The sequence below is a fragment of the Salvelinus alpinus genome, chromosome 32 (assembly GCF_045679555.1).
Source record: "Salvelinus alpinus chromosome 32, SLU_Salpinus.1, whole genome shotgun sequence".
In the NCBI taxonomy this organism is placed as follows: domain Eukaryota; kingdom Metazoa; phylum Chordata; class Actinopteri; order Salmoniformes; family Salmonidae; genus Salvelinus; species Salvelinus alpinus.
Window position 1 is genome coordinate 4550471 of NC_092117.1, and position 26709 is coordinate 4577179.

A 26709-nucleotide genomic window follows, 5' to 3' on the forward strand; every position below is an offset into this window, starting at 1 on the left:
AGAGTACCAAAGGTCAAGAGGACTAAACGTCATTAGAGTACTAACGATTAATGGAAATAGTTTTTTTTTTCCTGTAATAGGGATTAATGATCAATGGGTCAGAGACATGGGAGGAATTTCAGTCCGGGACTCATAGCTACATGGCAAGTTCTCATTGGTCCAAATTGTTTATACATTGAGCCCGAAATAGGATACTTGTTACTTGGCCATTGGCACAGTTTTATTGCAAGGAATTCTAATTGGTCAACCACAGGCTAGGGCTGGGTTATAAAACGACATCCTGTCCCTTTGTTCTGTGGAGAGAATCACTGAGGACAGGGGAGAATGAACATCTACCTCTCAGCATAACATCTACGATTTGTCCTCCTCTTCGAATAAACCAATTTTTCTCCCCCCGATATGCTTAAGGGTCTGTGTTATTTTAGAGTAACATCAACTGCTAACAGACAGAAATGTCTGGTTTCGTCTTGTGTCACTGACAAGGTGTGTGTGCATGTGAGCATGCATTATGAGCTGTAATTTTCCTGAAACCCAAGCCTTCATTTGTGGTAGCCTGTTTGAGAGGGGGGAGGAGAGGAGAGAGTGCGTCAGAGGGAGTAGGAGGAGGAAGAAAGGACAAGTCAGGTCAGATTACAACCTGAAACCTGACATCGAAAGATAACACCATGAGTCAATTCTACTCATTTGCCTGTGTCGTATCAATCTCATTAACCCAGCAATGTGTTCCTCCTGTTGCAAGGCAATTTCCTCAAAACACAGTCCATCTCCACACACCACAAACTGTCCAAAACCACACACACACACGTTACCAGGAACACACAAGAGGTTGATTGTGTTTAACAAAAGGCCTGAGTCCTTCCTTATCAAGAACAAACCAGTAGGATGAAAAGACACACACCAGTGTGTACAGGGTGATAACAGGGTACCAGAACCACCATGGAATTGGCATTCAATAGTGGAAATAGGAAGAGGCGGCAACACGAAACGAAGTTGTACTCACAGCGATAGTGGTGGCAAATGTTAGTTTCTGTAGCTCTGACTGATGGGTAGAGCACGCGGTACAGTTAGGGTTTCTCAGTGTGCTGTTGATGCGGTCTCTGACAGAGCTAACATTAGCCTGGACCACAGATACATCCGACTGGAACTGGGTTAGAGTAGAGTCTAACCTCACCAGCAGGACACTGGTACTGTTCACCACTAGGATACAAATGCAACATACACACATATTAAAATGCCAGAAGACTTTAAAAAGCACTTTGTTAAACAACTAATGTAGATCATTCAAATGAACCTATATCAGAAGAGGAACATACACACAAACAAGCGCACACACACGGAAAAACCCGTTAGAATATCGGAAGAGGAATACACACACACACACACACACACACACACACACACACACACACACACACACACACACACAAACAGGATGGAGTTGTACCATTGGCTATATCTCTGACAGACTGCAGGGAAGGTTTCAGGGGCCCCTCTAGTCTTCTCTGGATCTCCTTGCCCAGCAGATTACCTATATCTGGGAGCGAGAGAGAAGGTAGAGATGTATGTAATTGTTGACCGGTGTTTCCCAAATTGCGAATGGCAGCTGGTCACTTCTGGGTCAAAACGACGATTGGCATCACAGTTGTTTCCGTGTGTTTGTACTTTGCAGAACTCGGGATGCATTATGTGACTAGAGGCTCAGGTACTCACTATTGAGGCTTCGGGTGACTTCATCCACTGTCTCATTGCTCTCCATCAGCACACTATCAATTTGCTGAGGAGAGGATGGAAGACACACGCACTTAGACACGGGAGAGACGACGTAACATTGAGGAGACAAAACTGAAACTTCAAAGCCACTACCGACAGCCAGAATGAATGATTGACCAGTTCTAACAACACGGCCTGCTCCACCATTAACTTATCCTTCTCTCTCTCCATCCTTTCCCTCCCTCTTCCCCCCCTTCTTCCTCTCTCCCTCTCATCCTCTGCCTTTTTCACCCTTGTCCCTCTCTTCCCCCGGCCTCCCTCTCCCTCTGTCGTACCAGATAAAAGTGTTGACATTGCAAGCTTGACAGTCCATTAACCATTAAGGTGAATGGGAGACTAACGGTGTGACAGAGGGTCAAAGATCATACCCCCAAGACATGCTAACTTCTCGCCATTGCTAATAACAGGGGTGGTGAGCATGTTTTGGGGGTATGATGTTTGACCCACTGTTTTTGAATCACTCGTCATTATTCACAATTCATTTAGGATTATCCGTAACCACGGTATCATCCACATGAACGTCGAAGTGTTTAGAAACATATTATATTGTTATTTACAATAAAAGTGACTCCAAAATAACAATACAATATTTACCATTGATTTCTAATGGGCACGAAATAATCTGAAACACAACCAAAACGAACTGCAAATGCATCCGACAAGTTTGGAGAGTCACGCTTGATGTAGTCATTGCGTCCTAGGAATATGGGGCCAAAACGTAAACCTGTGACAACTTTATTCATAATAATCTTTAGGGGTGTCTTTTCTTGAGAAAAAAATACATATTACTTGTTAAACAAAATCTCTTTCTCTGAGCAGTTGTATTAGTATAAAATAATGTCATTTCCCCCCAAAGAAATTGCATACCAAGGGCAGCTGAGGGGAGGACATCTCATGATAATGGCTGGAACGGAGTGAATGGAATCGTATCAACCACATGGAAAACATGTTTGACGTGTTCGATGCCATTCCATTTATTCCGTTCCAGCCCTTACCATGAGCCCGTCCTCCCCAATTAAGGTGCCACCTGTTGCCTGTAGAGCATACTCTCTAGCTCCAGTATTTGAATTATTTATTTTATAGTCATTCTTGCTCATCTTTATCAATGTTGTCAATCATTTCAGACCCCACTGTGTATCTATAAAACGGTCTGTATTGACATGTCTATAATGTTTTAGAAACTAAACTGGTCTTCCTTCTTCATTTATTATTTAGGTTTTCTACTCCCTTCTGAAAATCACAGGTAAGTCCTCTCGCGCACGCACACGCACACACCTGTGGGACAGCTGTGAGGTAGGTTTGAAGGTTGTCAAGTGTATTGTTGAGTTCTACAGAGCTGTTCTCGACACTCCCGTTCAGAACCTGGTTGCTGAAGAACATGCAGATGTTCCCTGAGCTACACACACGTGCACAGAAGAGTTAGTTTGTGTTTCATTGTTTCACTTCATATCAAAAATGCTTGTTTTGTCTCATCCAAACGCTTAAACGTGCGCACACGCTTACAGTATGACTAGCGTGGTGAGTAGCGTCGCCCAGTAGAATCCTCTCCTGTGACAGTGGACAGCTTTAGTCTGCTTCTGGTACATGTGTCCTCCACAGTGTCCACAGCAGCGACAGCAGGCCAGGCAGAACCCAACCAGGGGCATCAGGATAATGTATACGATCCCTATAGCCGCACACACTAGGAAACCAACTTCATAGAGAAGGACCTGAGGAGATTCACACACAGTTAACATACAGACACACACACACACATTAACATAAACACACAGACACACTAGTCGGATATATAGGATTATAAACACAGTGTAAATAATAATAAGAAGAAACGTTGGCTGATTCAACATTGGTGAAGAGAAAGATGATGACACTGCTCAAATATATTAACATTGCACATTACTGTGTAGTGTTAGCGTACTTTACACTGTCGTCTACTACTACCGCAATACTGTGAAAACTGAATTACCAGAAATATTCATTAGACCAATCTTCTATCTAAAACAATGAGGAGTCATTGTTGTTCGACGGGACGTCACACTGTCAAATATCCCTGGACAATAGATTGACTGTGACGTGGACAGGAGTCTTACACACATCTGTTCTCACCTCTTTAATGGTCTTGTCGTCATTGTCATTTCCCTCCAATAAATTAAGCAGCAAATCTAAGAGAGAGGGATGGAGAGGGAGAGAGAGGGAGAGAGAGATAAAAAAGAAAGATGAAGGGGGATCTGGATAAGCACTACACAATACGTACAAGTATACGGGTCTTGAAATCATACGGCATATGAAAACAATTATGAAAACGTACAGTTATGATATAACTATTGTTCCCTGAAGGAGGGAATGAGGTATAACATTCTACGGGGAGTCGACAACCAATCGTATTCACCTGAAGAACTGAAATCACGCCAAACGAGTGCCGAGTGCCGAGCCCGCCCTCGGAAGTCCCGCCTCCCTGTCTATAATACCGGGGGTCGCATACATTTCCTCAATTAAGTACCGCTCGTCAGCGAGCCCAATTCCCCTGTAGGCGCGGAGTGATTGTATGTTCCCATAGTATGTTATACCTCGTTCCCTCCTTCAGGGAATAGTAGTTATATTCATAGCTGTACGTTCCTTTTCAGTTGGTCACTCGGTATAACATACTATGGGAACATACAATCCCTCACCAAGCCTAGCACGCCTATGACAGCCCATGCACACACAGGAGGGGGGGGGGGGGAATGGCGGCGCATGTGACAAATAAAATTAGATTTGAGACCCTGGGGTAGAACTGCCAATACCTACATGACGCGCCAAAGTGGCTGCCACATAAGCTTCAAATGTATAAAAAAAGGAGAAACTCCTTTAACCTGACATCAAACCTCAAACGCACGCCACTTATATGTATACAACCCTCTCGTAGAGGGCGCACGGGCCGAGCGTATAGACATAATCACATTCGAGGGTGAACCCCTAGCCGTCAAATTCAACCTTTCAGGGGCCAAACCCACAGATCCATATCTGCGGCGGTGGGTAACAAATTCTCACTTGCGACTGGGACAATAGATCCCAACGACACGGAACCTTTCATGGATCCCTGTCCAACAGGCGGATGGATTATCTCTGGGAATCAAGGTTGTTTGGGCCAACGGGGTGCCACCAGAATCAACAGACCCTCCTGACGGACCCTCTCCACATTGGCCTGAATCAGGTCCGGCGGAGGAACGCACGGACCAGGATCCAAGTCCACTGACACGCCAAAGCATCTGTTCCCAACGGAGCGCCCATAACCGTCATTGAGAAGAACAAATGACAATGCACATTTTTCGAGCGATCTGGGAAAAAGGGGTGCAGTCTCCACTCCCCCTTGGAAAGTAGAACTGTCCCATGTTGAGAGATCGGGGAAGATACATCGCCCTGAGTGACGGAAAATGCACACTGCTTCATACGAGCGTCCCCCACTGCCTGTTGATGTACGCCACCGCCAGCCTGTTGTCGGACATTACCAACACATTCTCCAACATTGGAAGGAAATGCCTCAGTGCTCGCAAACAGTCAGTGGCTCTAGGTAATTGATATGCAGCGCCCTTTGCGCTGTTGACCAAATCCCTCTTTTCGAGTAGCCCACACAAAGCGCTCCCCATCCCAGTAGAGATGCATCTGTCGTGATCAACATGCAGCACACTACCCGGCCCATGAGAACCCCTTGCAAGAACTGACTCCATGGAGGGACCCGCGTTTGTTGTTGCAAGGGGTTCTCATGGGCCCGAGTCAACTCTCGCAGTAGCGAGATGTGTCCAGATGCGTAGCAGTCGCTAGCGCTGAAACAGACGCCTCAACAGAAGTCCCAGAGGCACCACAGCTTTCATAGAGGCCATCAGACCTAATAACCGCAGGCACAAGCGAAAAGGCGCAGAATGCCCCAGCTGAAACCGTGCCAGACAGAGCCGGAATGCGACCCTCCTTTGTTGGGACAATAAACACGGGATTCAGAACCGTGTCCAGAATGAGACCCAGACACTGAAAGCACTGAGCCGGAGTCAAACAACTTTTATTGTAGTCCACTATGCACCACAGAGACTTAATATGGGAAACCAGCGTGGCAGGGTGGAGCTCCACCTGTTCCCTCAACTCCGCTATGACCAGCCAATCATCCAGATAGGCCAATACTCTGATCCAGTGGCACTGCACCGGTGCCAAAGTCGCCTCCACTGCCATAGAAAAGGTGCAGAGCGATAGGGAGAGTTCGAAAGGCAGGACCAGAAACTCGTAGGTCACACCCTCGAAATGAAACCTCTTGAAATTAAATCTTCCGTGGGGAGAATGTATAGCCACATGAAAATATGCATCCTTCAGATCTATGTACGTAAACCAAACGCTGGAACACACCGACTGCAATAGACGGGCGAAGTATTAGCATTTTGAACTTGCAAACCTTGAGGTGATTGTTTAAAACACGCAAGTCCAGGATGGGACTCAGCGTTCCATCGCTCTTGGGAACTGACACGGGGACCACCCGAATAGCCTGCTTTTGAAGGAGAGAGGAAATCTCCTCTCTCAAGACAGGCGCTAGGACCTCGGAGACCATTGACATAATGACATCAAGAAAAGGAGGACGCACAGCGAACTACAGACTGTACCCCTTGTCACCATCCTCATCACCCATGGTGAAACTGTGCATGCCAGCCACTGGACGGAGCACGCTGCCAGTCTCCCATGCATACTCATGCCTCCTTGCAGCATGCCTAAGGCACGTTCACGCAGATGAGCAGGGACCATGGGCATCTTTCTTTTGCTGTTTTTCAGAGTCAGTAAAAAGGCCTCTCTAGTGTCCTAAGTTTTCATAACTGTGACCTTAATTGCCTACCGTCTGTAAGCTGTTAGTGTCTTAACGACCGTTCCACAGGTGCATGTTCATTAATTGTTTATGGTTCATTGAACAAGCATGGGAAACCGTGTTTAAACCCTATACAATGAAGATCTGTGAAGTTATTTGGATTTTTACCAATTATCTTTGAAAGACAGGGTCCTGAAAAAGGGAAGTTTCTTTTTTTGCTGAGTTTATAAACATCTTCTGGCTTGTTCATGTGAGAGGATCAGAGTTCACACTTTCACAGGCTGAATGGAGATCAGGCGTCTCATTTTACATCAACCCTCTGATCTCTCTCACTCTCCTCTCCCTCCCTCTCTTCGTTTGTTCCTCCCTCTCTCTCTCTCCTCCATTCCTCCCTCACCCTCTCTCTCTTTCTTCCTCTCTCTCTCTCTCTCTCCTCTCTCTGACAACAATGAGATAGGAAATAAAACCGACCGTGTGTTATTTAGATGTAACCTAACGTAAGGATCGTGAAACCGTGGGTAACCATACCAGTGTTGTAAGACCTGAGCCAACCACACATTAAAGAACTGTTTGTCCACCAGTGTCTTGTCTAACCCTGGTAGTTATGGTTATTGTTCATACACCAACGGCTGGCATTCTGGAGAGAAACTTGAGAGGAGATATATCATTGTCTAGTTGGTAAGGAGGAAATTCTGCTTTTTCCCATTCTCTCTCCATTTCTGCATTTCTCGCTCCCTCTTTCTGTCTCTCTCTCACACAGAGCTATTCACAGTCTAGTGAATGCTGACGGACTAGGTAAGTTGCATTGAATTGTGAAAACTGTTACAGAGTAACAACGAGGGGTAAACCACCGTATTGTTTTTTGAATTAGTGTTTTTCTCCTCTGTTTCACAAATGTGTGTGTTGGTGACTACCACACATGTTGAATATATCATCTACAGATGAGCGGTAACCATCATTTGTTTTTCTTAAAAGTTTAAATTACTGCTCATTGCCTGGCACATAATAACAGACAAATGTAATGTTCTCAACAAACATAAAACCAAAACAAGGGTTGAAATACTAAGCTACAATAATACCTCCAACCCTGATTGGATAGAAGCCTACGATCAAAGAGACTATCGCTATCCAATCCGTGCATAGCAACCTGAGAGCTCTCTGATCTAAGACGAGTTTCACCTGGGCCAAGGTCAATGACTGATTAACTTGTGTGTGTGTGTGTGTGTGTGTGTGTGTGTGTGTGTGTGTGTGTGTGTGTGTGTGTGTGTGTGTGTGTGTGTGTGTGTGTGTGTGTGTGTGTGTGTGTGTACCTGAGGGACCTTCACTGTTGTTTGTCAAACGGGATCAATAATGGCTGTAACAAGGAAGTAATAGGTCAACTGAGCCAGCTCTGAAATCATAATGAAACGTACTGTCGTGACAAAGGAGATGGACAATCAGATTCCATCAGTGAGACAAACTACAGTGGAGTATTGTCCACAGGCCTACGGTGTTGCTCTGCTCTGTGGATTCTGAGTTAACCATAAGTGTATGAGTCACTCACTTTATAATTTTTTTTTAAGGAAACACACCATCTACAAATACTTTTATCTGACTACAGTAGTTAACCATTGACAGCCTGACCCACAACACACTAAAGGCATTCCCATGAACACACTTACTGGCTAACGGCGTCACCAGTTTCTATGGTCATAGAGCGCTGGTTGGTTCTAAATGTTTAACCTATCACATCACTATAGGCACACATGCTCAAATCTTTGGGGAGAGTTAGGAGTAGAGCAAACAATGCATTTCCTGGTGGAAACTAATCTCAGTTAAGCTAGAAGTAAAATATCGTGTAATGTTTACGTAGTCTGTTCACAAGAGATTAGTTGGCAACAGAAGGAAAAAGTACAATATACTTCTGCTATAGCTCTATACCATTTTCCCTCTGCAAATTGGAGGAAGCCCATGTATTTGTATGGGATTTACATAGTGGCTACACACAACTGGCTAGGTCAGTATGACGTCAGTATGATATATTGACTGCTGTAGAAAAGGAGCGCTGTCAGACTAGGCTGTGTCCAAAACGGCACAATATTCCCTTTTTTATTTCACCTTTATTTAACCAGGTAGGCTAGTTGAGAACAAGTTCTCATTTGCAACTGCGTCCTGGCCAAGATAAAGCATAGCAATTCGACACATACAACACCATAGTTGTAAAAAAAAGTTATTTTCTACACAGAGACAAATCTTCTAGATTGCTGAAGAAGATCACTGGAGAGCAAAGATTTGTCAGTAACACTTGGCAAATGTCTGTAGACATTTCATTTAGTACAAAATGCCTTGATTCTAAAAAGGAAGATACCCCCCCTAGCTAAACCTGGGACATATTTGAGGTTGGTCTTCTAGAAGTGTAATAAACACATGGAATAAACAAAACATACAGTCAATAATACAGAAGAAAAATAAGTCTATATACAATGTGAGCAAATGAGGTGAGATAAGGGAGGTAAAGGCAAAAAAAGGCAGTGGTGGCGAACTAAATACAATATAGCAAGTAAAACACTGGAATGGTAGGTTTGCAGTGGAAGAATGTGCAAAGTAGAAATTATGGGCTGCAAAGGAGCTAAATAAATAAATACAGTAGGGGAAGAGGTAGTTGTTTGGGCTAAATTATAGATGGGCTATGTACAGGTGTAGTAATCTGTGAGCTGCTCTGACAGCTGGTGCTTAAAGCTAGTGAGGGAGATAAGTGTTTTCAACTTCAGAGATTTTTGAAGTTCGTTCCAGTCATTGGCAGCAGAGAACTGGAAGGAAAGACGACCAAAGGAGGAAATGGCTTTGAGGGTGACCAGAGATATACAGTGGGGAGAACAAGTATTTGATACACTGCCGATTTTGAAGGTTTTCCTACTTACAAAGCATGTAGAGGTCTGTAATTTTTATCATAGGTACACTTCAACTGTGAGAGACGGAATCTAAAACAAAAATCCAGAAAATCACATTGTATGATTTTTAAGTAATTAATTTGCATTTTATTGTGTGACATAAGTATTTGATACATCAGAAAAGCAGAACTTAATATTTGGTACAGAAACCTTTGTTTGCAATTACAAAGATCATACGTTTCCTGTAGTTATTGACCAGGTTTGCACACACTGCAGCAGGGATTTTGGCCCACTCCTACATACATACCTTCTCCAGATCCTTCAGGTTTCGGGGCTGTCGCTGGGCAATACGGACGTTCAGCTCCCTCCAAAGATTTTCTATTGGGTTCAGGTCTGGAGACTGGCTAGGCCACTCCAGGACCTTGAGATGCTTCTTACGGAGCCACTCCTTAGTTTCCCTGGCTGTGTGTTTCGGGTCGTTGTCATGCTGGAAGATCCAGCCACGACCCATCTTCAATGCTCTTACTGAGGGAAGGAGGTTTTTGGCCAAGATCTCGCGATACATGGCCCCATCCATCCTCCCCTCAATACGGTGCAGTCGTCCTGTCCCCTTTGCAGAAAAGCATCCCCAAAGAATTATGTTTCCACCTCCATGCTTCACGGTTGGGAGGGTGTTCTTGGGGTTGTACTCAACCTTCTTCTTCCTCCAAACACGGCGAGTGGAGTTTAGACCAAAAAGCTCTATTTTTGTCTCATCAGACCACATGACCTTCTCCCATTCCTCCTCTGGATCATCCAGATGGTCATTGGCAAACTTCAGACGGGCCTGGACATGCGCTGGCTTGAGCAGGGGGACCTTGCGTGCGCTGCAGGATTTTAATCCATGACGGCGTAGTGTGTTACTAATGGTTTTCTTTGAGACTGTGGTCCCAGCTCTCTTCATGTCATTGACCAGGTCCTGCCGTGTAGTTCTGGGCTGATCCCTCACCTTCCTTATGATCATTGATGCCCCACGAGGTGAGATCTTGCATGGAGCCCCAGACCGAGGGTGATTGACCGTCATCTTGAACATCTTCCATTTTCTAATAATTGCGCCAACAGTTGTTGCCTTCTCACCAAGCTGCTTGCCTATTGTCCTGTAGCCCATCCCAGCCTTGTGCAGGTCTACAATTTTATCCCTGATGTCCTTACACAGCTCTCTGGTCTTGGCCATTGTGGAGAGATTGGAGTCTGTTTGATTGAGTGTGTGTACAGGTGTCTTTTATACAGGTAACAAGTTCAAACAGGTGCAGTTAATACAGGTAATGAGTGGAGAACAGGAGGGCTTCTAAAAGAAAAACTAACAGGTCTGTGAGAGCCGGAATTCTTACTGGTTGGTAGGTGATCAAATACTTATGTCACGCAATAAAATGCAAATTAATTACTTAAAAATCATACAATGTGATTTTCTGGATTTTTGTTTTAGATTCCGTCTCTCACAGTTGAAGTGTACCTATGATAACAATTACAGACCTCTACATGCTTTGTAAGTAGGAAAACCTTCAAAATCGGCAGTGTATCAAATACTTGTTATCCCCACTGTATACTTGCTGGAGCGCGTGCTACGAGTGGGTGCTGCTATGGTGACCAGTGAGCTGAGATAAGGCGGGGCTTTACCTAGCAGAGACTTGAAGATAACCTGTAGCCAGTGGGTTTGGCGACGAGTATGAAGCGAGGGCCAACCAACGAGAGCGTACAGGCCGCAATGGTGGGTAGTGTATGGGGCTTTGGTGACAAAACGGATGGCACTGTGATAGACTTTATAGTGCACTTGTTTTGTTTTTGACTATGGCACCCTGTTCCCTTTGTATACTGTAGTACACTACTTTTTACCAGACAAATTCAGCCCTAGACTGACCTTTGGGGAAGGGGTTGGGCTGGACGGTGTGGAGGAAGGACTGGACCACCCCGGACATGAAGCCTGTGTCTGCTCCTGGGACTGACTGGTACTGGGGCTGGCTCAGGTTCGAGGGAGTGACTCCTGTAGGACAGGAGTCAGCGGGAGGCTGGGCCAAGCTGGAATCCAGGAACAGTGCCCCGATCCAGGCCAACACCGCCCCGACGCAGCCCCCCAACCTCCAAACTCTTCTATATGCTCCCATCACTGCAGCTGGAGACAGGGCCGGAGGTTGTGCTAGGGTAAGGATGGAGAAATTAGTGTGGCGCAATCAACTTATGGCACAATCTCAGTATTGCTGGGCCTGCAAACGCACAGAGCAGAGAGAGACTGGGTTGAGGGTGGAAACGCACAGATACAGAGGAGAAAGCCAAGAAAAACACAGAAGTAAAGAGATTGTTGTGAAAAAGTGCAAGCACTGGAAAGGAAACACATACACATATTGTATAGTAAAGTATTGTATAATAAAGTATTGTATAGCAATTGTAAGAAATCCTGCCTTGAAGGAAACCATACATGTGATAACAAGTGAAACGTTCTTCTGTTCATGTGTAAAGCGCTTCCCTAATGATCTGTAAACATTTGTCACAGCATCATTCTAGAGACCATATGTCCGTCTTAGGCCTATGGTTGCCTATGCAACCATGAAAAACACATTAAAATGACAAATAGTTACACATATATGTTTTTGTTTATATTCAACTGTTTATCAATGACAAAACATACTGCGAAACTTTGTTTATGCATTGTTTAAAGTACTTAGGGTTAGAAAATTGGCTTGTCCCAGTAGTGATGTGTAGAGTTGTAGAGAGATGTTTTGGGGATTTAGAGAGATATCTATTATTTTGAATGCTAGAAAGTTAAAAAAAGTATTTCATATATTGTATAGATCAAAAAAAATGAAGAAGGCTATTACAATACCAATCGTTTTTTACTAGTATAATGTCTTTCCCCCAGTTCTATGTCATTGGTGTTACCATCTTGAAAATAATTCCCTCCAATAGCAAACTGTTATCGGGGGAAGGGTCTATTTTAAAGAAAATTGTTTTCTAATCACACCCTTTTAGTAGGTCATAAATTTGAGTTTTCCATTGATAATTTGGTGTCTAAATGTGTCACTTGAATGTGAAAAAGCACTTGATGTTATTCAATTTAAATGAAGGGAAATTATTACATTGTGAGCAAAATTATGAATCATATCGCTTAAGTAAATTATTTTCAAACAGTTAATGACCTTAGATTTGTGCATCTGTGGCCTCCATTTAAGAAAATCCTCAATAACCTCAAATTTTTCATTGGTGTTACCATCATTGGTGTTACTACTCCTACTGGTGGCACAATATTATCATAATGGTAAAAATTATTCAAAGTCATTAACCCCTTACACCCGTGGAAATTTGTCTACAGTATATGGATAGGGCCAAATTGAAATGTTTGTAAAAGAAGAACTATAAAAAGCATATGCATAACCATGGTAGCAATTGAAAGAGAACACTTTGAAGATTATGGGGAAATGATCAAACTAAAAGGCGAGGACACAACAGTTCACCTGACAAGACTGAATCCAAACATTACACTGTTGATTTTATGTGCATTTTACATTTATTGTCATTTTCACCGCATTTGTCAATAATGAAATCTGAAAATACTCTGGAAACATTCAGTAACATAATAATAATAATAATAATATTCATTGGAATTGTGGAGAAAGTGCAAGCTACCAAAAAACGATTACAATGGTTTGAGTGAGAGGTTTAACTGGTGTCTCTAAGTGGCCAAACACCTCTCCAAACTGTGCACAGTTCTTAAGTAATTTCAATGTACTTTTATGACAGAAGGAACGAGCCTTTAACTATAAAGTGCTATTTTTTTTTTTTTAATCTCTCCTAGCTTTGACATTGAGGAACTGAAGCAAGTTTTTTGTTTGGTAAACAGCCCTGCGTCCCCACCGTCACACAAATACTGTTGTTGTTTACGCAATCCCAAAACTTTTCCTATATAAATCAGTATCTAGGTCAGGTGGGCATAATTTAAAAGCTTATTCTAATGCCAACATGGCTAGCTAAGTTATAAAATACGATATTGCAGTGTTAGGCTTTCAAAAGGCACTTCAGACAAACAGGTTGTCATTTTGAGTGCATTCAAGTGCGTGTTCCGAGGCAAGTTTTCTTCACATTACGACAAACACAGGCTCATTCTTTTCAGGACAACCCAGGGTATAACGCATGTCGTCCTTGTATCTGTGGATCAAATATAGCAGGACATGTTTTCAAATATGAAATGCAAATTTGGACTCATGTGTGTGTGGTTTGCTTGTATGACAACAAAGTGGTATTTATTGAAATCCTCAACGTCTCATCTTTCAGAACACAGACTTCTCTCGATTTACAGCATTTCCCTGACTCAGACAACAAAGGTGCAAAAGTAGCCCAATTAGCTGGAGGGATGAGGGCATCTTCTTGTGTTCAAGTTTTTAACGGCTATTAGGCAAACCCAATAGAGCGCTGTGGTGGAGAACCACGTATAGCATGTTACTGTACAGCCACTGCGTTCAAACATAGTAGCTTATCAATGACAAAATCTGCAATTTTCAACCCCTATATGGGATGACAGAGGCTGTGAGTGGAAAGAGCTACGCAGCCATATTAGTTTATTTAGAATGGGAAGATGTACCCAGATCATTTTTTTAATCTAGAACAATTTTGTAAATTCTTTCCAAAATTCCATTACCAAATGACACCACAATTCAAGAACGACCCAGATGCTTTTACCTGACGCTATTTACAGTAATGCGTGCATACATTTAACTTACGGGTGGTCCCGGGGAATCGAAACAACGATTTTGGAGTTGCGAGCGCCATGCTCTACCAACTGAGCTACCACTGATAAGGTTATCAACGTCTTTAAATACTTGAGTTTTGATCAATTAACCACCAACACATAATAATACATTACTTGAATCGTGCAATTCTACATCCTCTTCCTATATAAATAAAGAAGAAACACATAAAACCCTGAGAAAGATCCTGAGACAGATCACCAAAAACATAAAACATTTCCATAATGCAAAACCACACTGTATTCTGAGTCAGAAAATCGGTAATGTTTGTAGAAAAACAAAGACTGCCCCAACAGATCCATAGATGATGCAATCTCAATTGCTCCCCACACTGCCCTCACCCACCTAGAATACCTATGAGAGAATGCTGTTCCTTGACTACAGCTTATCATTCAAAACCATTGTCCCCTCCAAGTATCTCTAAAATTATTGATGTTCATCAGTCCACGGTAAGACAAATTGTCTTAAAATTGCTGCACATCTGAAGTTCGGAAAAGAGCATCTGGTTGTTCCACATTGCTAACCTGATGTTACAAACAGGGCCGTAGGGTGATGACATGGCAGCGTGGTAGGCACAGCTTGTCCCATGAATTGATCACAAAACTGGAGGATTAGTTGATAACTACGAAACAAACATTCTGGATAATAGAGAATCTGGAACTATTTATTGATCAGCATTTAAGATATTTCCTTGAGTTCGGCGAGCAAAACGGGAAGAAAGCCGCCGTCTAAATTTCCAAACTTAACATTGGAGGGGGACGTTTTTATAACTACAGTTGAAGTCCGAAGTTTACATACACCATGCTGACGAGACCGGACACGTCGCGTGCGCGAGCGTCGCAAAATAAATTCAGAAATCCATGTTATTCAATTATTGCGTGCGCCAACGAGCGTCTGCGTTTGCCAAGGGCTAAAATAAAACTAATTCCTATTTCTGACGCAGATCGCGCTGAAAGTCCTGCCTCTCCCATCTCCTCATTGGTTTATAGAAGCAGGTACCCACGTGCCATCTCCTCATTGGTTATACCCACGTGGGCGATTGAAAGACGAAATGTTTTGCAGGTTGTCATGGTAAAAGTGTAAGTTAGATGCCAATCACCATATAAATTCAAAGATGAAAAGGAAGGAGGAGCGATGACTAGAAACGAATCGGCTAGGTAATTAACGTTAGCTAGCAAGTTCAAAGTAAATTGCCATACATGTTTAATGCTTTTCGACCTGTCCCCAAATTAATGTCATTGGTTCAGAGTTTGTTTTGATATTTTAACCTGCGTGTGGTGATCCCGTTTGGTGTGGGTGCGGCAAAATACATTTATGCACGATAGCGCAGCTGGTTTGGGTTCCGCGCAGCCGGTTTGGGTTCTGTTTTAGGTTGTGTTACATGAGATGACGCTGGAGAGACGAAGCAGGAACGGGAAGTAAAACATTTAATAAATAACGGACATGGAACGAGACAGGAAAGCATAAGAAAACTTATAAAAAAGACAAAAACAATACAATGAAGCAGCGGGGAACAGAGCTGGGGAACTGACAAATATAGGGGAGGAAAAATACAGATGATAAGTGAGTCCAGGTGAGTCCAATTTCGCTGATGCGCGTGACGACGGAAGGCAGGTGTGCGTGATGGATGGCAACCTGGTGACCTCAAGCGCCAGGGGGAGGGAAGAGCGGGAGCAGACATGACAAGTTGGAGTCATTAAAACTCGTTTTTGAACCACTCCACAAATGTCTTGTTAACAAACTATAGTTTTGGCAAGTCGGTTAGGACATCTACTTTGTGCATGACAAGTAATATTTCCAATAATTGTTTAGACAGATTATTTCACTTATAATTCACTGTATCACAATTCCAGTGGGTCAGAAGTTTACATACACTAAGTTGACTGTGCCTTTAAACAGCTTGGAAAATTCCAGAAAAGGTCATGGCTTTAGAAGCTTCTGATAGGCTAATTGACATCATTTGAGTCAATTGGAGGTGTACCTGTGGATATATTTCAAGGCCTACCTTCAAACTCAGTGCCTCTTTGCTTGACATCATGGGAAAATCAAAAGAAATCAACCAAGACCTCAGAAGAAAAATTGTAGACCTCAACAAGTCTGGTTCCTCCTTGGGAGCAATTTCCAAATGCCTGAAGGTACCATGTTCCTCTGTACAAACAATAGTACGCAAGTATAAACACCATGGGACCACGCAGCCGTCATACAGCTCAGGAAGGAGATGCGTTCTGTCTCCTAGAGATGAACGTACTTTGGTGCGAAAAAAGGAAATCAATCCCAGAACAACAGCAAAGGACCTTGTGAAGATGCTGGGTAAAACGGGTACAAACGTATCTATATCCACAGTTAAAACGAGTCCTATATCGTCATAACCTGGAAGGCCGCTCAGGAAGGAAAAAGCCACTGCTCCAAAACTGCCATAGAAAAGCCAGACTACGGTTTGCAACTGCACATGGGGAAACATATTGTACTTTTTGGAGAAATGTCCTCTGGTCTGATGAAACAAAAATAGAACTGTTTGGCCATAATGACCATCGTTATGTTTGGAGGAGAAAGGGGGAGGCTTGCAAGCTGAAGAACACCATCCCAAACGTGGCAGCATCTTGTTGTGGGGGTGCTTTGCTGCAGGAGGGACTGGTGCACAACACAAAATAGATGGCATCATGAGGAAGTACAATTATGTGGATATATTGAAGTAACATCTCAAGACATCAGTCAGGAAGTAAAAGCTTGGTCGCAAATGGGTCATCCAAATGGACAATGACCCCAAGCATACTTCCAAAGTTGTGGCAAAATGGCTTAAGGACAACAAAGTCAAGGTATTGGAGTGGCCATCACAAAGTCCTGACCTCAATCCTATAGAAAATGTGTGGGCAGAACTGAAAAAGCATGTGAGAGCAAGGAGGCCTACAAACCTGACTCAGTTACACCAGCTCTGTCAGGAGGAATGGGCCAAAATCCACCCAACTTTGACCCAAGTTAAACAATTTAAAGGCAATGCTACCAAATACTAATTGAGTGTGTGTAAACTTCTGACCCACTGGGAATGTGATGTAATAAATAAAATCTGAAATAAATCATTCTCTCTACTATTATTCTGACATTTCACATTCTTAAAATAAAGTGGTGATCCTAACTGACCTAAGACAGGGAATTTTTACTAGGATCAAATGTCAGCAATTGTGAAAAACTGAGTTTAAATGTATTTGGCTAAGGTGTATGTGAACTTCCAACTTCAACTGTACATTGTTATTGGATTTTTAGTTTGCAAGAAAGGCATTTCACTGTATTTGTGAATGTGGATGGGGGCAAGCACGATGGGGCTGCAGTGGAGCAGGTTGAGAAGTTCCTCGGTGTCCAAATCACTAAAGACTTTAAATGGTCCAAACACACGCAAAGTTGTGAAGAAGGCGCGACAGAGCCTCTTCCCCCTCAGGAGGTTGAAAGAGTTTTGCATGGGCCCTCAAATCCTCAAAAAGTTCTACAGCTGTACCATTGAGAGCATCACTGCCTTGTATGGCAATAGCACCGGCCTCGATTGCATGGCACTACAGAGGGTGGTGCGGACAGCCCAGTACATCACTGGGGCCGAGCTCCCAGCAATCCAGGACCTCTATCAGGCGGTGTAAAAGCAAGGCCCGGAAAATTGTTAGACTCCAACCACCCAAGCCATAGACTATTCTTTCTACTTCCGCACTGCAAGCGGTACCAGTGCATCAACTAACAGGCTCTTGAACGGCTTCTATCCCCAAGCAATAAGACTGATAAATAGCTAACAAAATAGCTACACGGATTATCGGAGTTCACCTTGTATCTTCATTGACCTTTTATTATTCTTTTGGCTCTGTGTCTATGCACACTCACAGGGCTCTACTCACACTCACTCCATCATCTTCTCACTCACACAATATGCACATACATTTATACTGACTCTACACACACACACACGCACAGCCACTCACATACAAGCTGCTGCTACTCGGTTTATCTTATATCGTGTTGCCTAGTCACCCCTATTCATATCTACTTCCATCATTACAGTATCCCTGCATTGTAAATACGGTATTGGAACTGACACTGTATATAGTATGCTTATTTACTTAAATATTTCTTCTTATTTCTCGTGTTTTTTTTTATAGTATTACGTTGTTATTGATTATTGCATTGTTGGGTTTTGAGTTGGCAAGAAAGGCATTTCAGTGTATTTGTGCATGTGACATTTAAAAAAACTTGATCTTGGTCCTGCTTACTACGATTGTGTGACTGAACATACCGGTATTCTGTTTGTAAAGTAAAGAGAAAAGCTTTTACTGGTTTTGCATGAGCTCAAACACAGTATTGCAATGTCAATGTTTGTCCAACAAGTTTCGGTACATTATATTTCTTTATACAACGGGTGGGTCTGATCCTGAATGCTGATTGGTTAAAACCGCATTTGAACCGGTGTCTTTGCCACAAGTTGCCACCGGCTAAATCTACAACGTTAAACTGCCTATTTACTCTGTTCCATCTGACTGCGCAGTCCACTGTCTCACCAGCCCAGTCGGGAAATGTATCAACTTAATCTCCACTATGAAAAGCATCTAGACATTATCTCACATTTCTTTCAGACTAATATTTAGTTGTCAACAGCGGAGTTTATTGCTGTCTGTCTATCAGACATTTGCAACATTGTTTCAATATTCCAATTCGATCTCCAGCTCTCCCATAGTAATGAACGTGACAGACAGGCAGGCCGCGTTTCTCAGCCAGTCGAAAACATGAATCAGCTGGCATCATTTTTATGGATATATACAAAGAAATGTCAATAGGAAAAAAGCTCAAACGAAACGAAGTGCAGCTAGTTGGCAGTCTTTCCAGCTTCAGTTTGAAGTGATTGTGTTAGCTAGGTTGTTAGCTAGCTCCTCTGAACAACAGTGTCCTGACGGGAGAACACATTTTCTATGCTAGGCCTCATTAGCTCATTGTTATGGAAGTATTCAAATAAATGTCACTAGAAAACAGCTTAAACAAATGCAACTACTGTTGTTATTCTAGCTGTTTGACATGGCTGTAAGTTATCCATAGTTTGCTAGCTAGCAAGCAAGGGATAAGAACGTTGCCAGCCAGTATGGACTGGGTCTTTTTGTTCCATAGATACAGAACAAAAAGACTGAACGACCAGGTCGTCTCTCTGACAACCGAACCGATAGAACGAACGACCAGCCGGCTTGGGTAGCAACCCTAGATTTGTATCGGGACTATATCTTGTGGAAGGATGAAATAGTATGAATAAATTCAAAATGTTTTTAATATAAATATGTCAATCATTATTTGAATATGTCGGTAACCCGTTGTATAAAATGGACAATGCCCTCGGAGCCGGTGTTTGGAGGAAAAGAGTCGGGCCTAACAACACCCGTGCCAATACATCTTCCTAACACCCGGCTTCTCTGGCATTGTAACATGATTACACAATACTAGGACAACAGAAAGAGGGAGAAAATAGATAGAGAGAGAACATAGATAGGGAGAGAGAGTAAGAAATAAAAAATAAAAGAAAGCAAGAGAGAAAGTACAGACTGAAAAGCTCTCACTCACTTCCCACAGTGCAAACAGAGTTCTGTTGAGAGTCGAGCAGAGAGAGAGAGCAGGATGTATGGCTCCTTTGTACACTACACACACAGTCCTATTGGAACACAAAACACACAGTCCTGGAGTCCAACCCTCTACAACTGCTGCTTCAGCTGTATATAACTACTCCATAGCTCTTCTATAGAAACGTGGCTTTATTCATTAACTACTGATATTGCCTCTGGGTGTTTACCTCAGTATCTCTGGGAGCTAACTGCAGAGCTGTTAGCCTACCTTCCCTGTATGAGGCTCTGGGAGTGTGTGGCGGAGAAGGGGAGACAGATAACTGGAGAGAGGACAGGAAAGAAGAGGAAAGAAAGTAGAGTGTGTTGGAGACTAGAGAGGAGAGTGATATCGGAGAGAGGAAGGGAACGAAAACAGGACTTTACCTGTTGTTCCTTCAGTCGAGTCAGGAAAGGGGTGAACCAGTAGAGCTGGAGCGTAAAGAATATAGTCCAGGTGGGTGGGTGAGTTTGAGTGTGTGTGTCCGCTTCCTGGACTGCAGGTGAGTGAGTGTGTGTGTCTGGTCTCTGCCCTGGTCTCCCCACTAGTGTGTTTGTATGTGCGTGTCTGGTGTGAGGGAGTATGTATTCCTTCCTTGATAAATCTGATAGGGTCTACAACTGCTGCGGTGAAGGTCAAGTTGACTGCCTCTCTCCCTGCCTGCCTGTGAAATACTGGCACTGAGAATAGAGGGAGGGAAGAAGGGATTGGAGGAGGGAGAAAGGAAGGGTTTTAACTGGACAAGAGCGAGAGAGAGAGAGAGAGAGAGAGGGAGACATGGGAAGGTGGGGGGAGGGTGGGCTCAAAACAAATACTTTGAGGAGGGGGTGGTCGCTTAGCAGCAGTGGTGTAAAGTACTTAAGTAAAAAGACTTGTAAGTACTACTTAATTAAGTCGTTTTTTGGGGTATCTGTACATTACTTTACTATTCATATTTTTGACTACTTTTACCTCACTACATTTCTAAAGAAAATTATGTATTTTTTATTCCATACATTTTCCCGGACCCCCAAAACTACTCATTACATTACTCATTACAGTCTTCACTAATATTTTACAATGTAGAAAATAGTTTTTAAAAAATTAAAAAGTAGGTGTCTCAACTTTTGACTGGTACTGTATATTTTTGCAATAACATTTACATTTGATACTTAAGTATATTTAAAACCAAGTACTTTTAGACTTTTACTCGAGTGGAATTTAACTGGGTGACTCACTTTTACTTGAGTCATTTTCTATTAAAGGTATCTTTACTTGTACTCAATTATGACAATTGGGTACTTTTTCCACCACTGCTAAGCAGTGAAAGGCTACTATACATAAGTGATTTTCCTCGTCTTGGATCAAGCCCAAGTGGTCAATAGAACATTGCTAGGAAATGTCAACTACAGTCCACAAATTACAGTCTGTTTCAAAATGTGAACATTACTCAGAGACATCACTGTCATTCACCGGAAGTATATTGTAATTACAACATAGTTTACAGTGGAACCTAATGACTCTCCTGGCCGTAACGGGATGACGACACTGTTTATAGTTTATGGTAATATACTGTATGTCTCAAGTACATCCATGTATGTATCCCTAAGTCACACTGTCTCATGTATCACTCGAAGTGTGTTTATCATTGATTTACTGAAGCCGTGTCTAATAAAGGGATGGGTCACACAAAGCCACACAATATGTATACCTTAATTTGTAACACATAAATCTGCCATTATAAATGCTTCATCAACTATTGTAAATGTTATAAATGCTTATGACTTGTGCGTAATGCTTAAAGGCCTACTTTAAATAAGTAGTTATCTAAAACATGTCCAAAATTCTGTCAACAACATGCAGTAAAGGGAAACTCCCTTCTTAAATAAAAAAATATATAAAAAACGCAAAGAAAGCAGCTGTCCTAACTTCAGATCCTTCTCTTGGAGCAGAAGATGGATGCACCTTCCCATCTTACCCAAGCAGAATTTTTTTTTTTTTTTTCATGATACTTATAAAGTGTTACTCATTAATTCGTTCAACAGGCTAAAAAATAAGACAAAGGGTTTGGAATAGATACAAGTTCTCTGATGAAATACCACCACCAATCCACATCACCAGTGATATGGTGCTTATACGTGTAACAACACAGCCCAAATATGCAGGCGGTGACTAGCGGAACATAAGCAGGTAAATGCAGAGGAAATGAGGGCAGGGTTTCAGGAAGTTAGATTCAAATAGTACATTCAAAATGATTCGAGTTACCTTTGAATGTTATTCATTTGTCTTGTAAATATTAACAAACAATATGCTCAGTCATTTCGGTGATAACCTTTAATGACAAGACTATCGTTATGTGAGGAGATGGAGTAGGAATGTATAATATTGAGAACCCAGAACAAAACCCCACATGCCTGCTGGCCAGCTACACGATTTGGTTACTCATTGTTTGTTTGAACAGTCAGTCACCAGAGACTACAATGTACACTGCACTGTGCTGAAAATAGCACTGTGTGGGATAGCCTAAGGGGGAATATTACACAAAAGATTCCCTCTTATCATAAACATGAATGTTAGGCGGCAAGTAGCCTAATGGTTAGATCGTTGGGCCAGTAACCAAAAGGTTGATGTATCGAATCCCCAAGCTGGCAAGGTAAAAATGTGTCATTCTGAACAAGGCAGTTAACCCACTGTAACCCACTGTATGACGTCATTGTACATAAGATTTTGTTCTTAATTTACTTGCCTAGTTAAATAAAGGTTATATTTAAAAATAAATGTTAAAGGCCCAATGCAATTTTTTTTATGTCAATATCACACAAAAGGGAAAGCCAGCCGAAAGCTGCCCAGTGACGCGAGCCTACCAGATGAGCTTCCTGCCTTTTATGCTCGCTTCGAGGCAAGTAACACTGAAGCATGCATGAGAGCACCAGCTGTTCAGGATGACGGTGTGATCACGCTCTCCATAGCCGATGTGAACAGGTCAACATTCACAAGGCCGCAGGTCTAGACGGATTACCAGGATGTGTACTCGGAGCATACGCAAACCAACTGGCAAGTATCTTCACTGATCTTTTCAACCTGTCCCTGACTGTATTACCTACATGTTTCAAGCAGACCACCATAGTCCCTGTGCCCAAGAAAGCGAAGGTAACCTGCCTAAATGACTACCGCCCCGCAGCACTCGCGTCAGAAACCATGAAGTGCTTTGAAAGGCTGGTCATGACTCACATCAACACCATTATCCCAGAAACCCTAGACCTACTCCAATTTGCATACCGCCCTAACAGATCCACAGATGATGCGATCTCAATCGCACTCCACACTGCCCTTTCCCACCTGGACAAAAGGAACACCTTTATGAGAATGCTGTTCATTGACTACAGCTCAGCGTTCAACATCATAGTGCCCACAAAGCTCATCACTAAGCTAAGGACCCTGGGACTAAACACCTCCCTCTGCAACTGGATCCTCAACTTCATGACGGGCCGAAGCCCAGGTGGTAAGGGTAGACAACAACACATCTGCCACACTGATCCTCAACACTGGGTCCCCTCAGGGGTGCGTGCTTAGTCAACTCCTGTACTCCCTGTTCACCCACGACTTCCTGGCCAAGCACGACTCCAACACCATCGTTAAGTTTGCAGACGACACAACAGTGGGAGGCCCGATCACCAACAACGATGAGACAGCCTATAGGGAGGAGGTCAGAGACGTGGCAGTGTGGTGCCAGGATAACAACCTCTCCCTCAATGTGAGCCAGACAAAGGAGATGATTGTGGACAACAGGAAAAAGACGGCCGAACACCCATTCACATCGACGGGGCTGTAGTGGAGCGGGTCGAGAGTTTTAAGATCATTGGTGTCCACATCACCAACAAACTATCATGGTTCAAACACACCAAGACAGTCGTGAAGAGCACACTACAAAAAATGTCCCCCCTCAGTAGGAGGGGGACATTTTCCCCCCTCTAATAGTGTTAGTTTCATCAGCTGTACAATATAATATACAACACAGGACAAACTGAATTTTGATTGCACCGGGTCTTTAATGGAACACATCAGCAGATCTGACTTGACCAGATAAGACATGTTTATGGCCACTGGCCAATAAAGGATATGAATATAAAGTCTGAGAGAATCTCCTGTAATTTCCTCACATTGATATACAATAAACCTGTAAACTATCTGTCATTTTGACAATGATGGCCATATAACCAGTAGCTCAGTGGCTCTGAGAGGCACTTTGCAACATGGACCAGTGCAATCCTTTTTAAATTTAACCTTTAACTAAAACAATAAAAGTGTTTTAAAATAGAACATGAAAGTTTTGTTTGAACATTATGAGTGTTGTTTAGTGTCATTTAGAGAGCATCCTTACCTGAGGATATGTGACCCTAGGTGTAGGGTGCTTCTGTATGGGTGAGAGGAGTAGATGACAGGACACGCTGATACCCTGATCCCTTAACCAAACTTGCCACCATCTCCCACCAGCCACTGCTGATTGTGACCGATGACCCTTCGGCCTCAAAACACACAGGTCCTGGGGTTCTCTAGTTTGGGCCAAAAGACCGTCCTCTGTCCTCCTAGTCGAGGAGTGTCAATTTGTTAGTAGGCGAACGGAAGTGTCCTTCCCTCCTCGATCGCCACCTTTCACCGAGTATAGTTTTGATATCTGCCACACCCCCTTTGAATCAGCTTTTGTTTTGTCAGAGAAGAAAAACATGCAACCGTTGTCTAGAAAATGTCTTTCACAACTAACTTAATTTGATCACTTTACACATTTATATACCCGTAGCACATTTATGCTATGAGGTCAATTTCACCATAATCTGATGCATACGCTTGGCACAGGAGCGTCTGCCAAAACTCACACACCCATCCTCATCACTCATTCGTGGGAATGAGAACACAGGGGCGCAACTTCCACTGGGGACAGGGGGGGGTCATGTCCCCCCCACATTCTGAAACGGCATCCCCTCTCCAGTTTTATAATTACAATGTGATACAAAAAGTGGCAACGGGGTGCCTTAGGACCATGCGGATGACTTCGAGTAGTCAGGTAGGCTGTTTGGAGTGTTCAGCGGGTTGGATTTAGGCTGCGTGAAGGCAAAGCTTCTGGAAAGCTGGCTGGACCAGAATGGGAGAGTTGAGCATAGCATGGCAAAGAGGGCCTTTGCAATTCATCTGATCACTCTTCATAACATTCTGGAGTATATGCAAATTGCCATCATTCAAACTGAGCAGACTTTGTGAAAATTAATATTTGTGTCATTCTCAAAACTTTTGGCCACGACTGTATATTCTAATTGAGAATACACGAGCACCTGATCTCGCAGGTATGGTTACTGAACGGGAAGCAGCGAGAATGATGACGACAGTTGCTACATTTTGCATAGGCCTATAGGATATAGCCTACTTTTTAGGAGGACGATTTGCTTATTGAAAATTAAAAAGGCGCAACGCTCACGCACCATAGTAGCCTAACCTACGTGCGCCCTTTTCCTTTTCAATTATCAATTTTTTTTGATTGTACTTTGACTGACGTTGGTTGAGCGCCCTCCCCTTCGTTCCATGATCGATACGCATTTACAGACACTGCAGTAAAACTAGGGTCTAATCATATTTAAGTTCATTTCATATTCAAGTTAACTGCCACGTGCTTCTCCGCCCTTGCAGCCTACTCTGTTTTAATGAGACCACACATACTAAGCCACCTTGAACTCTCACGCCCAACTAGGAGAGGCAGGCTACTGAAGTTGAAGCAGCGAATTCTGTGTGTGTGAACAATTTGAAAAATGTGTGCTTCTAATACAATTCGGTAGGCTAACTCATACAAAGCAAAAAGAGGACCGTTTCCAAATAATCTGTGGGACAAAAAAAATATTTAATCCCGAAGTCGTCTGTATGACCGGCAACATGAAAATTGCCATTTGCGCGCAATGATCTGTCGGGACCTGGCATCCCGTGGGAATACAGCCATCTAGTGCAGTCAGTACACAACACTATGCTCAGCATGTCTTAACAGGATCAGACAGCCAGGGAAGACCAGTCTACAGAGCTCAGGTGAATTTTGCAGTACAGTGGGGCAAAAAAGTATTTAGTCAGCCACCAATTGTGCAAGTTCTCCCACTTAAAAAGATGAGAGAGGCCTCCCGGGTGGCGCAGTGGTCTAGAGCACTGCATCGCAGTGCTATGCTGCGCCACCAGAGTCTGGGTTCGCGCCCAGGCTCTGTCGCAGCCGGCCGCGACCGGGAGGTCCGTGGGGCGACGCACAATTGGCTTAGCGTCGTCCGGGTTAGGGAGGGTTTGGCCGGTAGGGATATCCTTGTCTCATCGCACTCCAGCGACTCCTGTGGCGGGCCGGGCGCAGTGCGCGCTAACCGAGGGGGCGGGTGCACGGTGTTTCCTCCGACACATTGGTGCGGCTGGCTTCCGGGTTGGAGGCGCGCTGTGTTAAGAAGCAGTGCGGCTAGGTTGGGTTGTGCTTCGGAGGACGCATGACTTTCGACCTTCGTCTCTCCCGAGCCCGTACGGGAGTTGTAGCGATGAGACAAGATAGTAATTACTAGCGATTGGATACCACGAAAAATTGGGGAGAAAAGGGGATAAATTTAAAAAAAAAAAAAAAAAAAATAAAAAAAAAAGATGAGAGAGGCCTGTAATTTTCATCATAGGTACACTTCAACTATGACAGACAAAATGAGAAAAGAAAATCCAGAAAATCACATTGTAGGATTTCTTATGAATTTATTTGCAAATTATGGTGGAAAATAAGTATTTGGTCACCTACAAACAAGCAAGATTTCTGGCTCTCACAGACCTGTAACTTCTTCTTTAAGAGGCTCCTCTGTCCTCCACTCGTTACCTGTATTAATGGCAC

At 43.2% G+C, this 26709-nt stretch overlaps 1 protein-coding gene across 2 annotated transcripts in view; it reads right to left on the minus strand.

Annotated features, from left to right (window-relative positions):
- Positions 1 to 20518, minus strand: part of LOC139562202 (prominin-1-A-like) — a 31651-nt gene extending 11133 nt beyond the window's left edge. The window contains exons 1-8 of one of the 2 annotated variants that reach the window (XM_071379663.1): positions 20234 to 20518; positions 11357 to 11632; positions 3877 to 3932; positions 3274 to 3479; positions 3046 to 3166; positions 1711 to 1774; positions 1445 to 1534; positions 1001 to 1197 (exon numbers count right to left, since the gene is read on the minus strand). In XM_071379663.1, the coding sequence (XP_071235764.1) occupies positions 1001 to 1197; positions 1445 to 1534; positions 1711 to 1774; positions 3046 to 3166; positions 3274 to 3479; positions 3877 to 3932; positions 11357 to 11600 (978 nt within the window). In that variant the 5' untranslated portion in view covers positions 11601 to 11632; positions 20234 to 20518. Of the gene's footprint in view, positions 1 to 1000; positions 1198 to 1444; positions 1535 to 1710; positions 1775 to 3045; positions 3167 to 3273; positions 3480 to 3876; positions 3933 to 11356; positions 11633 to 19811; positions 19830 to 20233 lie in introns of those variants that run through there. The other variant, XM_071379662.1, reaches the window with a different exon arrangement.
- Between the last annotated feature and the right edge of the window lie 6191 nt (positions 20519 to 26709).